Source organism: Rattus norvegicus, chromosome 12, assembly GCF_021556685.1.
Source record: "Rattus norvegicus strain SHRSP/BbbUtx chromosome 12, alternate assembly SHRSP_T2T, whole genome shotgun sequence".
NCBI lineage: Eukaryota > Metazoa > Chordata > Mammalia > Rodentia > Muridae > Rattus > Rattus norvegicus.
Genome location: NC_141545.1, coordinates 11,225,603 through 11,242,480, shown reverse-complemented (window position 1 = coordinate 11,242,480; position 16,878 = coordinate 11,225,603). Strand labels below are relative to the sequence as shown.

The window sequence follows — 16,878 nt, the reverse complement described above, 5'->3', positions numbered from 1 at the left end:
TTCTGTGTGTGTGTGTGCGTCTGTTTCTCTGTGTGTGTATGTGTGTGTGTGCGTCTGTTTCTCTGTGTGTGTGTATGTGTGTGTGTGTGCGTCTGTTTCTCTGTGTGTGTGTGTCTGTTTCTGTGTGTGTGTGTGTGTGTGTGTGTGTGTGCATCTGTTTCTGTGTGTGTCTGTATGGTGTAGTAGGAGGAAGGGGAAAGAATAGGAGGAAGAGGAGGAAGAGGAGAAGGAGTACTGGTAGAAGACTTTCGATCCTCCTACCTCGATCTCCCAAGGGCTAGAATGATAGCCACGCCCCATCACACCCAACTTCAGATTTTAGCTTTTGCAAGCAATTAGCATAGCTGGGAATGCAGCTGACTCTCTCTAATTTTAGGGTTCAGTCTGATAAGTACAGGTTGATTTTAAAAGACAAGATGAGAATTCTGTCTTGTTAATCATATAAGTAATAAATACTATTCCGCTAGAGACTGAGACTGGTGACCAGTCTCCCAGGCGGCTGTGGGAACTGGGGAGAGGCTCAGAAGCTAAGGGCACTGGCCGCTCTTGCAGAGGACCAGGCTCCAGTTCCCAGCCCCTACATGGTGGCTGCCAACTGTCTGTAACTTCAGTTTTAGGGGTATCCTATGACCTCATCTGGCCTCCACATGTACCCACACGCGCACACACACTACACATAAAAATAAACATAAAATTGTTTTTGAAGAGGAAGCAAAAGTGATATCAAATGCTCTTACTACACTATACTAAACTTGTTTTAAATACCTAAGAAAACAAAGGCTAAGTGATTGAAAGCTTCTAGAATGCGCACACAGCTCCCCAGGGCTCTGCTCTGTGACCTTAGCTGAGTCCACGTCCCTCTCTGAACCTTTCTGATCTTATTTGCACAGCGGAGACTGTCACCTTCTAGGAACATAGGAAGGATTAAGAGTTTCTGGTATCGAAGCGGTCGCTTGTGGACCCCTAAGCGTTCAGGAACAATTTTTAAATGGCTGGAAACCTCATGATAGAGTGTTGATTCCATAGGTGTTGGAACCAAACCTGGGTCCTCTGTGGTATCCACCAGTGCTTTCAGTCGCTACGCCATCTCTCTGGCTGATGTCCTGACATTTTGTTAAGCAGCCTTCTGCTGACGCTCAAATGGATTGATTTATTTATTTTTTCTTTTTTATTCCCAACACTGTCAGTTTCTTAACATTGTTCTTCAGAGCAGGGCAACTCATTCTCGCTGTGTTTAGAAGGGTTTCTTTCCTTCTTACCAACGTTTACTGTATGTGACTCCCAGAGCTTCTGCTCCTTTTGAGAAGTTGCAATACCCTTTAACTTTCCGTTTCCTAAGCGCCCTCATAAATACAATAGTGGACCTTTTCTTTTTTTTTAATTTTTATCGCCCTCACATGGCGTGGCACATTCTCCAGGCAGCTGTACCAGCCTCAGCCTCGATGCTGGTTAACAAAGTGAACCTTGGGGAACAACAAGACTTGGGATCGAGGGGTGTCCTAGTTCTGAAGTACAGTCCCTGGCACCTGAAAGTGAACAAGGTCCCGAGAACTGACAGAAAGAAGACCTTCCCTCCAAGCACGGTCAGACTTCTGACTGCATTGACTCCTTCATTGAAAAATAGGGTCCACTGTCTCTAGAAAGAAGTGGGGTTGGTTAGTCCACCATGTCTAAGAAGTGCACCTACTTAGAGGGTTGCCTGCTCCCTGTCATGGCAGGATACCGAGGGTGAGCATTTATTTCAAATCCTCAGTTATGCTTCTGAAAGGGGAGCATTTGTAAACAGAACCCAGTTCTTTGAAAACCTGGCCGTGTGTTCTGTCCATCTTTGCAACTGGACAGAAAAGCAGGGGGACTGGCCCTCTTTTCAGAGCCATGAACTTTGTGAATCTCCTCTTCCCAGGCTGCTACAGTCCCCATTTCTCCTGAAATGGGCGCACAGATACAGGGCAGTGCACAAGGATGAACTGGAAGGACAGAATCTGATGGCCAAATGTGTCTGGACTTCCCTAATTCTCAAATGCATAGCTTCTCTCTAGGGAGTGGCTTCACTAAAAGCCTTGCTGAGCGTTTTCCTGAGAGTGATATCGACAGGGCCTATTACTTGTTGGACGTTGATGATGGTGAGAGAAAGAAACTGGGGAGTAGATTTGGCTAACAGGCCCTCACCCATGACCTTTACTTTGCCACCATCTCTCAAGGCTGGGCTGCGTGAACCCAGAGCCATGGCTGAACCAGACTGCTTCCCCTTCACCCTCTGTAGTTGGCTTGATACGTGGGTGAACTCTACATTCAAAGACATCAGATTGGAAGCACAAGCAGATACTCTTCTTAAAGACAGCCGTGGATTTGGGCTTATAAATGGAGAGTTTGTGTGACAGGTATTCTGGTGCCTAGATCTCAGCTATCTGGGTCTTTGCCAGGGGCGTGCCAAGGGCCACTGTCCTCACTATCATTATGAGTTTAGTCCCAGGATCTTGTGATCTGGGGATCTTATGTCGCCACAGTTACTGCTGGCTCCTAGAAGTGCACTCAGCCCCGAGAGACACCAGGATAATAAAGCATTGTTTCCAGAGGAAGGTTTTGGGTTGGCATTCATTCTCTGGCTCTGAAGCGTGCTGACCTTGATACAGTAGGACGATAGGACAGGTACCGTGTCCCTCTGAGCTGGGGCAGTGCCCTACTTCCACAAGATGTCCACGAGCACTGGAGGCCGGGCAGGCATGAGCAACAGTGGCCTCCATCAGCTGACTTGGACTGTTGGCCTGTAGAATAAGCCGATAAGCTGGACTTTGTCCTCTCTCTCCTGTCACCCTTCTCCCTAAGGCCTGTACCTGACCACTGAAAACCACGTGTTCCCTTTAAAGGCCATATTTTACCTCTGCCCGCCATCTTTGTTGCTTCTAGCTCTATCCTAAGCTTGCCTGATCTTACTTTATTTGCAGGATAAAGGATAATTGACACCTGATTAGTTCTTAGCTAGTGGATGCTAGAATTTTTTTTCTCTTAGAAAAATCACAGTTCTCTTAGACAGTCCTGGTGACAGATTGCTGTAATTCCAACATTTAAGAGGCTAAGGCAGGAGGATTGGCTCCAAGTTTGAGGCCTGTCTGGACTATACAGTGAGACTCTTAAAAAAAAAAAAAAAAAAAAGAAATAGGTGTTCAACTTGCTGCCCTGGCTGGCCTTGAACTCTAGACTCACATGAGCTTCCGTCCTCAGCCTACCCAGCATCTGGAGCTGTAGGCTTATACCACCACACCCAAATATTCTATACTCAGAATTCCACATAGCAAAATGCCATTAAAAGCAGATATAGCATTTGCATTCATAAATAAAATTATTTTTCGTAGCTATCTGATTAAAACACGTTTTCCATTAAATTGTGTTCTATATGGAGACCACACCCCCACCCCTATCCCAGGAGCCTTGATGGCTATCCCTGCTGGGAATGAGTACAGATATCACGCTATACATTTTGTAAACTCAAAACAGGCACTGTAGCTTGGCCCAGTGGTGGTGGGGACCAAAAATTCAATGTTGTCAGTAGAGCCTCTCCCCGCTTTTGATATTGGTCCTTCGAGAACTCCAAGTGTCTCACAATGTGTTCTGAATGCATTCATTCTTCAACTCTTCCCAGATCTCCCCTCTTCCTCCCGACTCCAAAACAAAACAAAACAGAACCTTTCAAGACCAATTCATGCTTCCCAAAATATTCTTTGATGTGTGATCTCCCCTGGTGACTTGCCAGAGGCTCTGTGCTGCCAGGAGATAGGATCTTTTCTTTCCCAGCAATCCCCTCGCCGTGCTGGGGTTTCGTCTGGCGCATGCGCAGGAGTGCAGTTAGAACCACTGAATCATCTGTGCAAGTGGCCGGCTGCTGCCAGAAAACACTGTTTTCTTGTAGTTATGTTCCGCCTCTGGCTCTCAGACTCTTTAATTCCTGAGCATTAGTGGGGAGGTAGATGCTCTCTTCAGTGCTGAGCCTTCTGTAGTCTCTTGTTCTCTGTGCCTTGGCTAGTTTTGAGTCTCTGCGTTAACTACCGTCTACTGGGTCTTAGTCAGGGTTTTATTGGCTGTGAAGAGACACCATGACCAAGGCAACTCTTATAAAAGAAAATATTTAATTGGGGCTGGCTTACAGTTTCAGAGTTCAGTCCATTATCATCATGGTGAGAAGCAGTGGCAGCGTCCAGACAAACATGGTGCTGGAGGAGTTGAGAGCTCTACATGTTGATCTGCAGGCAGCTAGGAGAGTCTCTTCCACACCGGGCAGAGCTTGAGCACAGGAGCCCACAAAGCCCACCTCCACAGTGACACACTTCCTCCAACAAGGCCACACCTCCTAATGGGCCAAGCATACACAAACCATTACATTCTGCAAATAGAAGCCTCTCAGGTGAGGGCCAAGTGCAGGTTACTCTGATAAGTGTATGCAGAAAGGGAGTAAAAAGGCAGGCAGGTCCTCCTTCCCCTTCTCTTACTGTATTCCAAGCTGTCTTTGAACTCATCTATGTTACCCAGGCTGACCTTGACCTCACGGAGATTCTCCTGTCTCAGCAACGTCCCCCCCCCCCCCCACTAGGATTGCAAGCACGAGCTTCTGAGACCTTTCCTTCCTAGTATCCATTCGAGAGCAGCAGCCAGCTGAGTTTTTGAAAAATGGCTCTCGGAGCTTTGTGGAAGCAGTGAGCCATGAGTTCAGCCTTTGAAACACAGGAAACAGGGAGCCTGCCATTAAAATCCTAGACAAGAAATCGCCTCTCTGACTCTCTTAATCTACTTGCCTAGATTATTTAAAAAGGAGCCTCAAACATCTTAAATGTTATACAGTTTATCCGCTGTATCCATGCGGTAAAGAAGGCTTTTGGGATGGAGTATTTGATTGTAATAAAAACATTATATGATCAAAATGCTTAAATTCTAACACCATTCCTAAAGGATGTGACTGGGCTATGATTTGAAGCGTGCTCTCTTTATGATCCAGCCTTACACTTATGATTTACTAACACACATCTGACTATTTATGACGTCTTTATATCCATTAAAAACCACTCTGTTTTTTTCAGCTTCTCCAGTTGGCAACGGTTACATCAAGCCTCCAGTCCCACCTGCTTCAGGCACGCACAGGGAGAAAGGACCACCGGCCATGTTGCCGATCAATGTGGACCCAGACAGCAAGCCAGGAGAGTATGTCCTCAAGAGTGTATTTGTGAGCTTCACCACTCAGGCTGAGCGTAAGATTCGAATCATCATGGCAGAGCCTTTGGTAAGTACGGACCATGAAAGGACCTCTTCTTAAATCCTTCGTGCCGAACATGTCTGGTACTCTAGATCCATGGGTCCCTGATCTGTTGACCCAACCAAGCACAGATAAAGACATGGAGGTGGCGGGGCGGGGGGGAATACACTGCATATACTGTGAGTTCCCAAACAATTCAGTGTCATAGCAACTATCTCTTAGCATTTACACTGTAGTGGGTGTTACAAGCCACCCAGAGGTGATTTTAAATTACTCAGGAGGATATACAGAAATGATGTGCAAACGCTGTTATCTTGGTTTGTTTTCCCATTGGGATAGACACTATGACCAAAGGCGACTTGGGAAGGCAAGGATTTATTTCGTCTTATAGCTCGCAGTCCATCATTGGCTGAAGTCATAGCAGGACTTAAAAGCAGGATCACAGAGACAGGAACTGAAGCAGAGGACATGGGGGATTGATACTTGTCCAGCCTGCTTTCAAATATAGCTCTAAGGCATGTAATACTGTAGATATTTAAATAGGTAAGTAGGTAGATAGATGTATGTATGTATGTATGGATAGATGGATTGGATGGATGGATAGATAGATGGATAGAGATAGATAGATAGATAGATAGATAGATATAAATAGACACAGATATATATTCATTGCTGGGGTATTTTGACCCTCTATTTGAGGGTCATATTGTTAAAGATGAAACTCACTATGTGGCATCCTTTTATGAGACCAAGACCTAGGCTGCTTCCCTTAAGCCCAGAAGAAGGTTGGTGGGAAGGATTCATGTTTGTTCAAAAGCGAACATCTTTAGGTGACAAAGGGGCTGGTATCTGCAAAGCCACATCTGAAGGAACTCAGGAGAGCCAAGAACTAGTGACCCGGAAAGCAAAGCACTGTGGGTAATATGGCTACCCACCGAGCAGGGACTTCTGGAGCATGCCTTTTGGTTTTGCTTTCTTCCATAGTTAGAATATCACAAACTTGACCTCCTGGGGCTATTTCTTGATTTTTTTCCAAATTATTTTCTTTCATGCTAACCCTCACAGAAACATGAATGCTTCTGTTCATTGATGTGCAGAGTCAAAGACTAAGTAAAGGTCTTTCATGTTCTAAAGGTCATCAGGCACCTTAGCTCTAAAATCTGAAGAAAGATTGTTTAGCAGTTGACATTGATTTTTTTTTCTTTAACACTCCCTTTGGATTTTGTTGTTGTTTTGAGACAGGGTCTCAGACTGGGTTTGTAGGAAACCTGCCTTGAACTCGTGTCTCCATTTCTCCTCAAGAACTGGCATGATGGGTAGGCACCATCATGCCCAGCTCTGTTTAGTACCTTAGTCAATTTGGTGTTATTTCTATTTCAAATATAGATTGATGGATGAAAGGCATGGGGTATAATTCTATCTAAAGACTTAGGGAGGGAAGAGAACCTTGTAGAAGGAGAAACCGGAAGGAGGAAAAAGTGGTTCTGATGACCATGCCCCAGGGAGAGCTGCCCTTACTGTAATAGTTGAGTACACAGTGAACAAAAGAACCTGCACCATGGCACATTAAAGTTTAAAATTCTATACATGGCTTTTCAGTACCCAAAGAACTATTCTCAGTGGAGGGTAAAGGCTGGACACTAAAAATGTCCTACAGAAATCGGATTTCAGTTTCCTCCTTCATTAATACCTTTATAAACATCTTTGAGCTGTTCAGCAGTATTTCTATCTGTACCCAAAAGATGCTCAAGTGAGAGTCATTAATATTGATGGAAGAGTCAATAATTTTTTTTCTATTTTCTAATGCTTCATGGGGACATTTAATTGCCTTTGTTCTTGTTCATCATTGTCTTTGTTTTGTCTTTCTCGTGTGCTAAGTAAGCTAAGTGAGATCGTCTATATCATTTTTATATTTTTATCTTATAGCATAGAAGTCAAAGGAAGGGCTCACTGTTCCTCAGATTAGCGTGCCCACTCAGTCTCTGGTGATAGTTCAGCTGGGTATAGAATTCTGGGTGGCACTCATTTGTCCTCTAGACTATTGGACCAGATCTTTGGAGTGCTGTTTCACTCAGTTGCCTCTGTGGTTACTGTTGAATAGTCTCTTGTTTTATTTCCTTGTAGATGATTTACTTTTCCTCAGTTTGCTTTTGTGGTCTTCTCCTTACCTTTGGAGCTCTGTGCTTTTATTACTCTGCATTTGCATAGGAATTTATTTTTATTTTTGTGTTTGAGACTCTTAGGCTTTTTTAATTTAGACTTATATCCCTCCTTCATTCACCAAATCTAGAAAATACTTGACCATTCTTTATCTAAATATCACCTTTTGACCTTTTTACCCATTCCCAGTACTAATTAATTAATTTGAGATGAGGTTTCTGCATAGTGCTGAGTGTTCTGGAACTCACTCTGTAGACCAAGCTGGCTTCAAACTCAGAGATCCACCTGCCTCTGCCTCCCAAGCGCTGGGAGTAAAGGTGTGCTCCCCAGCTCCTCCTACACAGTTTTTACTGTCTTCATATATTATATCACGAATCTTTTCCCTGTTCTTCTCCCACTGCTAATACCTCATCTTGAATTCTTTCTGAGTAATTTCCTTAGACCTATATTTTAGTTCATTAGTGTGCAAGGGAACTGGGGCTTTTTCTGATAGGTCACTCAATCCTCCTAAGCAGAACTATAATTTCAGCAATTATGTTTTTAATCCCTAGAAGTCCTGTTTATTTCTCTTTTAATATCTGTTTAAAGGTTTCTAAGGATTTGCTATATTTTGCCACTTACAGTCCCAGGTTTCTTTTATGCATTCGGTCACCTTAAGTGAATGTTTTCTGTCCTCCTGTAAGTGACTGCACTGTGACACCAATATTCAAAGGTCTGTGTTTGTGTTTGTTACACCTGGTAGCTTTTGTCAACAATGGATTGTCCTTATTGTTCTGGAGGTGTTTGTATAAGGTCTTGTCTTTCCAGTGTACCACCACTGGGGGCTCAAGGCTTTTGTTATCTTCCTGTAGACAGCAGGAATGCTGCCAGGCTCTTGAGGCAAAGAACCCTCCCACAGGCAGCCATGATGCTATCTCATCCCTTGCCCTTTGTGTGTCTCCTCAGCTCAGCTCTGAGTTTTAGAAACCAGTATGTTCCACTCAGCATTTCCAGATGTCGCATGGGAGCTCCGTGGTCCTCTTTGTCTGGTTTTCTGCCTTTGGCATCTGTGGAATTTCTGGTTTGCTCCCCAGGCTGATAGAAGTCAGAGTAAATGCCTTCGTGTATGAGGAGTGCCTAGAGTGGGGCAGCATGTCCCCAAGGTGGACATAGTGGAGGGTGATGGGTGGTACTTCTTTCTCATCTGATGCTGTCTGATGAATCTTCCTAGGTGTACGTTTGTCTTTCTCATCTTGTTTGAAACCCTCATTTCACATTCTTCATCTCTCTCTCTTTTTTTTTTTTTCCTTTTTTGCGGAGCTGGGGAGTGAACCCAGAGCCTTGCACTTGCTAGGCAAGGGCTCTACCACTGAGCTAAATCCCCAACCCCACATTCTTTATCTCTTGATTTTGCCACAATCTATCTCACTCGTACCATGTACCTGTATGAATCCATTTCTTGCTAGCCATCGTGCAGTGATGAATACCCCACCTCATGTAATTCTCAGCTTCTCTTCCTGCCCATCGCTAAGGCCCAACTCACACTTTCTCAACAAAAAGCTTCCCTTGATTTTTCTTGCTGATGTGTCTGTAAAACTGTGTCCTCGTGGACATACGCATGTGTCTTCCCTCTCCCCAAACCCTCACTCTCCCCAATACACACACACACACACACACGTGTACACATACACACTAATACACACACATACACAAACACAACACACACTCATACACACAAACACAACACACACTCATACACACAAACACACACGCATGCCAGCACACATGCATACCATGCATACACTCACACACACTCACACAAAACACATATTCACACACTCACACACTACACACTCACACATCACACACACACCACGCATAGAGTCACACACACATACTCACACACACACAAACACACACACACACATACACCACAATACACTTCATTAGAACTATCGTCTTAGTGGAGTAGAATAGAGAATGTTATGGTTTTTCTAGAGTGGACATTGTTCTGTGGGGCTTTTGTTTCTTTATGTGTATATCAGACCATAGTATAAACTGTATTTTCACAGAGGTTGAATTTTTGGTTGAAAAGGCAGCAGAAGCTTACTGCGAGACAATGCCTGTGTCTCCTTGTGGTTTATACATCTTCTCTCTGCCCTCCTCTCACTCTTCTCACTCTTCTTAAATATTTTATAGACAATAGATAGTAAATGTTTTCTCTTAACGATGTATTTATATTTATGTGTATGGCTATTTTTCCTGCATGTATACTTTGTGACACACACATTTGCGTGGTACCCACAGAGGCCCCTGTGCCTACTCAAGCATTTCCAACCCCTGGAACCGGAATTATGGATGGTTGTGAACCACTATGTGGGTACTGAGAACTGAACCCAGGTCCTCTGTAACAGCAGCAAGTACTCATAACCACTGGGCCACCTTTCCAACCCCAGTAAAGATATTATGAATGAATGAGTAGGCCAAGACATGAGTGACTGAAACATTAACAAGAAAGGCTAAAAGGAAATACCTTTGTAGGAACCAGCCCATGTATTTCACAGGCCATCTTGCTCAGGTCTACACCGATAATCGGGAGCCCTTCTCGGTCCGTCTTTCTTCAGAGATGAGTGTTCTAGAATACGCTCAACAACAGCAGCTGGACACTGGTTCTTAGTCTCTGCCTGCAGGCGTCTGAGGATACCTCATTATTCACTGATAGGTCACTGCCTCAACCCCACCCCATGAGTCGATTATCTCAGCCACAGAAGGCACACTCTCAATATGCGGGAGTCGCTACTTTGGTAGCATTTGCACTGTAGTTGCAGGCTACTAATTTCTCACTAAACTCCTTTTAAAAACAAGAAAAACAAGGCTCCTCAGCTTTCCCAAACTGAAGAGCTTCATCAGTTTCAACTTTGTGGACTGAATGGATAGAAAGTTACAAACGGTATGAATGGATATAAAGTTACTTGGGGCAAACTGATTTTGATTTGACTCTTGTTTCCGTAGCTATAGGCGTATGGTCTAGGGCAATGTCTGCCTCCTCATTTCCCCATCTGTTGGATGAGCTCGGTGCCTAACTCCTGGGATGGCTGATAAGGAGCCATCATGAGCGATGTGTGGAGCACCTGGGGTCCTCGCGGGCATACACGAGGTGTTCAGCCCTCGTAATCATCTTCATGGTTGTAGTCTGGGGCCTAGGACCAGCCAACCACTTCTTTGTTTCTTTGGAAGCCAGCATCTCTTTGTGTTTCCTCAAGCAGAGTAGAGGCTTGAGCAAGCAGTTGGCTGTCCATTTCTGAACATGTTCTTCCTATAGCCAGCCCTATCTCCAGCACCATGCTGGCCTGCATGCTGCCATGCTTCCCGCCAGGACAACAATGGAGTAAGCCTCTAAAACTGTAAGCCGGTCCAATTAAATGTTGTCCTTTATAAGAGTTGCCATGGTCATGGTGTCTCTTCACAGCAGTGAAACCCGAACTAAGCCTCTATCACCTCCCAAAGCACAAGAACCCAGAGGGTCATAAATGAGTTGATTTGAAATAGTTCTGGCTATAGGAAGAACATGTTCAGGGGCTTACAGTTTTCGAGGCTTAGTCCATTGTTGTCCTAGCAGGAAGCATGGCAGCATGCAGGCCAACATGACGCTGGAGATAGGGCTGAGAATTCTACATCCTTGATTTGCAAACAGTATCAGGAGACTGTATACCACACCGGGCATAGTTTGAGTGTAGGAGATCTCAAAGTCCATCCCAACAGTGACACACTCACTCCAACAAGGCCACACCTCCTAATAGTCCTCCTTCTTATGGGCCAAGCATTCAAACACATGAGTCTGGGGGCCATTTCTTTTCAAACCACCACAGAGACTATAGTCTCCTTCTGCTGGCTGCAGATCAAGATGCAGAATTCTTGATTCCTCCAGTACCACGTCTCCCTGCACAGTGCCATGCTTCAGGGCATGATGATAATGGACTAAACCCTCATAAGAGTTGCCTTGCGGGGCTGGGGATTTAGCTCAGTGGTAGAGCGCTTACCTAGGAAGCGCAAGGCCCTGGGTTCGGTCCCCAGCTCTGAAAAAAAGAACCAAAAAAAAAAAAAAAAAAAAAGAGTTGCCTTGCTCATGGTGTCCCTTCACAGTAGCGAAACCCTAAGACTGAGGTCAACAAATAAAAGTTCACAACAGGAGACAAAGGCTACACTCTCACTGTTTCCAACAAGTACTTAGGTTTCCATGGATGTTCTTTTAGATGCTTTCTGTTTGTGATAGAACATCCTGACAAGATAGCAGCTTCAGGAGAAAAAGAGTCTATTCAGGCTTGCGGGTCTAGAGATAGAGTCCATTGTGGTGGAGGGACCTGGCAGCAAGCAGTGGGACAGGAACCTGAGAGAGTACATCGTCAACCATAAACATGAAGCTGGGAGAGTGTGAACCGGAGGTGGGGTGGGGCTATAAACTGCCAGTGCCCACCCACAGTGACGTACGTCCTCCAGCAAGGCTGTAACCCCTAAACATTTCATAACCTTCTAAAACAGCGCCACCTACTGGGGACCAAGAGTTCAAATCAGTGAGCCTGTGGAGAAAATTTCTCCTTTGAACCACCACATATATAAATGCTGAGGACCATGGCAGGGTAACCAGGATATGAAGTGAGTCACACAGTGATGGTCTGCAGAGAAGAACTGTCATAAAGACCTGAGGCTAGGCAGGCACAGAGACAGCAAGGAACAGCATAGTGCTAGGTCATACTGAAAAGCCAGGCAGTACACCATGGGAATTTCAAGAAATTTTCTATCTTCCCAAGCTAACTCTATTGTCTGCTTCCTCTCCTATAGTCTGGCTGATGTTAAAGAAATGTACTTTTCCGCCACAAAACGGCAGGAGATTCATGTTTTAGGTAGTCAGTCGGGACCCAGCATTGTCTACTGTGAGGTGAGAACAGTCAGACAGCCAATCGTAGCCCTGTTAAGCAGTCATAGTCCTAATATGTGCAACAGATGTTTTATCTGCTTACACTTTTTTTTAGATTATATATGTATGTATGTATGTATGTATGTATGTATGTATGTATGTATGTATGTATATGTATTTCTGTGCTGTATATATGCCTGCAGACCAGAAGGAGCACCAGATCTCATTACAGACGGTTGTGAGCCACCATGTGGTAGCTGGGACTTGAACTCAGGACCTCTGGAAGAGCAGTCAGTGCTGTTAACCATTGAGCCATCTCTCCAGCCCGTTTTAACTCTTGCATTTCTGGAACTTTCCATTGTTTCTTTAAAGAACTGTGGTGGAAACTATTTGGGGCATCGGCAAATGCCTGAGCCTAGAACATCCAACAGGAAGGAGAAATCTCAATTCATTGACAAAAGACTTTGAAAGAGTTGTGGGTTTGGGCGAATTTGGGGTCTCTGAAAATGCAAATGTCTGCATGATTTCAAAAGCAGCCAGCCCGTGTGGCTTTCACCCTGTCCTTCAGCAGACACGAAGATGGAGAGAGAGAGAGGGAGAGAGAGAGAGAGAGAGAGAGAGAGAGAGAGAGAGAGAGAGAGAGAGAGAGCGAGCGCCGTCGTTGTTTGAATATGCTTGGCCCACGGAGTGTCACTATTTGGAGGTGTCTTCTTGGAGTAGGTGTGTCACAGTTGGTGTGGGCTTTAAGACCTTCACCCTGCCTGGAAGCCAGTCTTGTCCTAGCAGCCTTCAGGTGAAGATGTAGAACTCTCAGCTCCTCCTGCACCATGCCTGCCTGGATGCTGCCATGCCCCCGTCTTGATGATAATGGACTGAACCTCTGAACCTGTAAGCCAGCCCCAGTTAAATGTTGTCCTTATAAGAGTTGCCTTGGTCATGGTGCCTGTTCACAGCAGTAAAACCCTAACTGAGATAAAAGCCAAGTTGCCAGTACTTTAGGGATGAAAGGTCTTGTGAAGGTGGGACTTGCCTGAGCCAGGATGACTTCCTTACCTGATACACACTGGCTCAGACCTAGGCAGGCTCTTTCAGATACTGGCCCTGTGCCTAGTTGGGAGCTCAGGTATGGGCTGGCAGAAGCTGTAAGAATTCATTAAAATTACTAGAAGTAATCCAAGCTGTTTTCTTAGAGTAGGAGATCTTGGGAGAGTCCAGCATGCCAAACTATTGCAACAGCCAGTGTGTGCAGTGACGGATGCCGTGCTTTAAGACCAAACCTGTATGAGCTATGGTCATGACCCGCTGGCTTCTTGTAGGCCAGGCAGTTAGCTAATGATGGTGTTATCACACGCTAAAGTTCCAGGTGCTGGTAGAAGGGTCTGTGACAAACCTCTGTCCCTTGCCCCCAGCTTCATCTCCTGGGAGTTGGTTTAGAGCTGGCACGGGTTCAGTTATGTCCACGTGACATAAGCAGGACACAGTGCTAGAACCACAGACGGCCGCCTGCAATCTATACTGGGACCAGCGATTCCAGTTCTCGTATAACTTGGTTATGGCTCTAAGCAGGGAAGCCTTGGGCAAGTGAAAACAGGCCTACCCTGGCTTGCCTCGTGACTTTCCTCATGTCTGACGAGAGGAACAGAGCCAGGCTGGGATGTTTGCCATTTGTACTCACAATAGACCCTTTGCATTTTTCTTTTCTTTTCTTTTCTTTTTTTCTTTCTTTTTGGCTAGGGATGTAGCTCAGTAGTAGAACGCTTGCCCAGTGTGTACAAGTCCCTAGGTTCAATCCCCAACACCACCCCAACCCCAAAGTAAATGAACTGATCGGGACTGGAGATATGACTTGGCAGCCAAAAGCACTGGCTAACATTCTGAGAGACCAGGGTTCCATTTCCAGCACCCACCTGGTGTCTCACAATCATCTGTAACTTCAGTTCCTGAGGATCTAACGCCCCTATTGGTGCCCTCAGGTGCTGCATGCACATGTACACACACACACACACACACACACACACACACACACGAGGCAAAACACCTATACATGTAAACCTTTAAAATAAATAAATCAATGAAAAAGTATCAACTAATCAGTCAAACAATATTTTTATAGATTGGTTTTACTTTCCTACAGACCGATAAGACATATAGCCATAACATTTCATCCTCAGATGTTCTCTCTGACTCCCAGATATCAGAAACATCATGTCCTCTCTTCTGGAACCATGTTAAATATTTAAGGGGTCTGGGGGTTGGGAAATCCTTCTGTACCAAGGGACAGACTCTGTCAGATCGTCACGCAGTCTGTTACATTGGATTGTGTTTAAAGCTTCATGAATGTCACCCTGGTACATGTCAAGATAGGTAAACCTGAAGGAGGGTGATCCTCCTGTGCTAAGACAGCAGTGTGTGTGTTTGTTGGGTGGGGCTGTGTAAACAGTGGAGTTAGAGTCTTCAGATCTCTGCACTGTGCTTTCCAATCTGCTTCCCTTCTTTTAGACCAAAACCCTCTTTAATCTGAAGCTGGTACTGCTTCAGTGCGTCTGATAGAAGTTCATAGAGAGTAACCTAGATTGAGCTCCCTGCCAAAGGCAGTGATGAAGCTAGGGTGATATTGTTCAGAAAAAAGATGGGAGGACGGCTAGTCATACGGGGAACACTTATGTCACGCCTGCCAAGGAACTGGCTTATTTTTCAGGTATAATTAAACCAGTCAGTTTTTGAACGACCTGCTCAGTAATGAGGCTGTTTTGGCTGGCACTGCCCTTCCTTAATCTCACAAGCCATTCCCAGGAAACCTGTAGACCAGCGGTTCTTAACCTGTGGGGTTGCGATGCCACTTGGGGCGAGGGATCTCCTGTCAGGTACCCTATATATCAGACATTTACATTATGATTCCTTACAGTAGCAAAACTTACAGTTATGAAGTGACGATGATAATCTTACAGTTGGGGGGGGTCACTACAACATGAGGAAACTATTAAAAGACCACAGCATAGGGAAGGTTGAGAACCGCTGCTGTAGCCGCACCGTAACTCAGAACCAGAGCATTGGCCGTGGCTAAAAGTGGGGATAATGGCTGAGGCGAGATCCCCTACAGCTGCTTCAGATGCTTTCCCAGCAGAGTGCAGAGTCACTTTTCTCTGCGTGTGGCTGGACCTGAAGTTTGTTTTCTTGCTTGGAACCGTGCAGGTGAGAACCATTGCTTTTGTGGTTCCTAAGTAAGACTTCTCATCTGTGAAATGGAATTTAATACCCCACTGTGGTCCAAGTGAAACTTAAAACAAGCAAACCATGTAAGAAGTATCTCGAAATAAGGAAAAAAAAATCAAAGGGCTTTGTAGTAATTTAGTAGTATTTAGTAGTAATCAGTTCCTCCATGGGTGGGGGCTATCATGTATTTAACAGTCTTATTGACTTCTTGAAAATTTCATATATGTGTACAATGTATCATACAACGTACACATGTATATGTGTATACATATATACAATGTATATATGTGTACAATGTATGATGTTCATCATAGCCACCCCCGCTCCCTCTCTCCGGCTTCCACCAGGACCCCCTGCCCCTCCCAACTCCATGCCCTTCTTTTATAATCCGCTGGGTTGAATTAGCGTTGCCCATACACACATGGGTGTCGGGCTCAGTCACCAGTGGCCACCCCTCCCAAAGACAGCAGTGACTCTGATGCCAAAGGAAGCATCAAGTGTGTGTGTGTGTGTGTGTGTGTGTGTGTGTGTGTGTGTGTGTGTGTGAGAGAGAGAGAGAGAGAGAGAGAGAGAGAGAGAGAGAGAGAGAGCGAGCGCACCTATGATGTCTCTATTCTATACATGGAAGAAGTCCTATGCCCCGATGTCATCCAACATGATTGGCTTTTGTGCAGATAACGCATCCCTTGCATCTTTATAATCGATGTAAAACCCCACATCCACATCTGCCAGGCGTTCTTTATCCTCCTCTGTTGATGTGCTTAACCTTGGCCCATACCCTGGCTGCTGGACATGAATAGTGCCACAATCAACTCAAGTGTGTTGGGGCGTCTGCTATATGGTGGCCTCCATTCCTTCAAGCATCTACCTCGGGGCCATATCCATGAACCACACGCTAATTCTATGTTCAGCCTTTTGAAGAACCCACCCATACTGTTCTTCCACTGTGGCTACTCTCTTCTCTAGCTCATCCCCACAGCATCCTTGCTAGAAGTTTCACCTCCTCATGACAACCACACCACCTCATATGAGAGAGAATTTCAGTGTTCTTTTGATTTAACTTTTCCATTTCAACTGTGTCTTTGTCATTCGGACCTTCTTTTGAGAACTGATGGATGCATCCTTTTTTTCTTAACACAAGTAAGAGATCATACGAAAGTGTTTTGTGTTTTACAGGGACAAAAGGATACTAATATAAATTCATTCAAGGACCAGCAAGATGGCTCGGCAGGTAGAGGTGCTGGCCAGCAAGCTGGGTAACGTGAGCCAGTCTCCAGATTCTATTTGATAGAAGGAGAGAAGTAACTCTCAGCACGCCATCTAATCTTCAAAGGTCATGGCGTGCAGGCAGGCAGGCACGCACACACGC

General features: G+C 45.1%; 1 protein-coding gene across 11 annotated transcripts in view; it reads left to right on the top strand.

Moving 5' to 3' along the window:
• Fry (FRY microtubule binding protein) overlaps positions 1 to 16,878 on the top strand; it is a 394,540-nt gene that overhangs the window by 196,228 nt on the left and 181,434 nt on the right. For all 11 annotated transcript variants that reach the window (XR_015633957.1, XR_015633958.1, XR_015633959.1 and 8 more), the window contains 1 exon segment: positions 5,070 to 5,269. Coding sequence is in view for 8 of the 11 variants with exons in the window: in XM_087578216.1 (XP_087434342.1) it covers positions 5,070 to 5,269 (200 nt within the window). In the remaining 3 variants the exon portion in view is untranslated.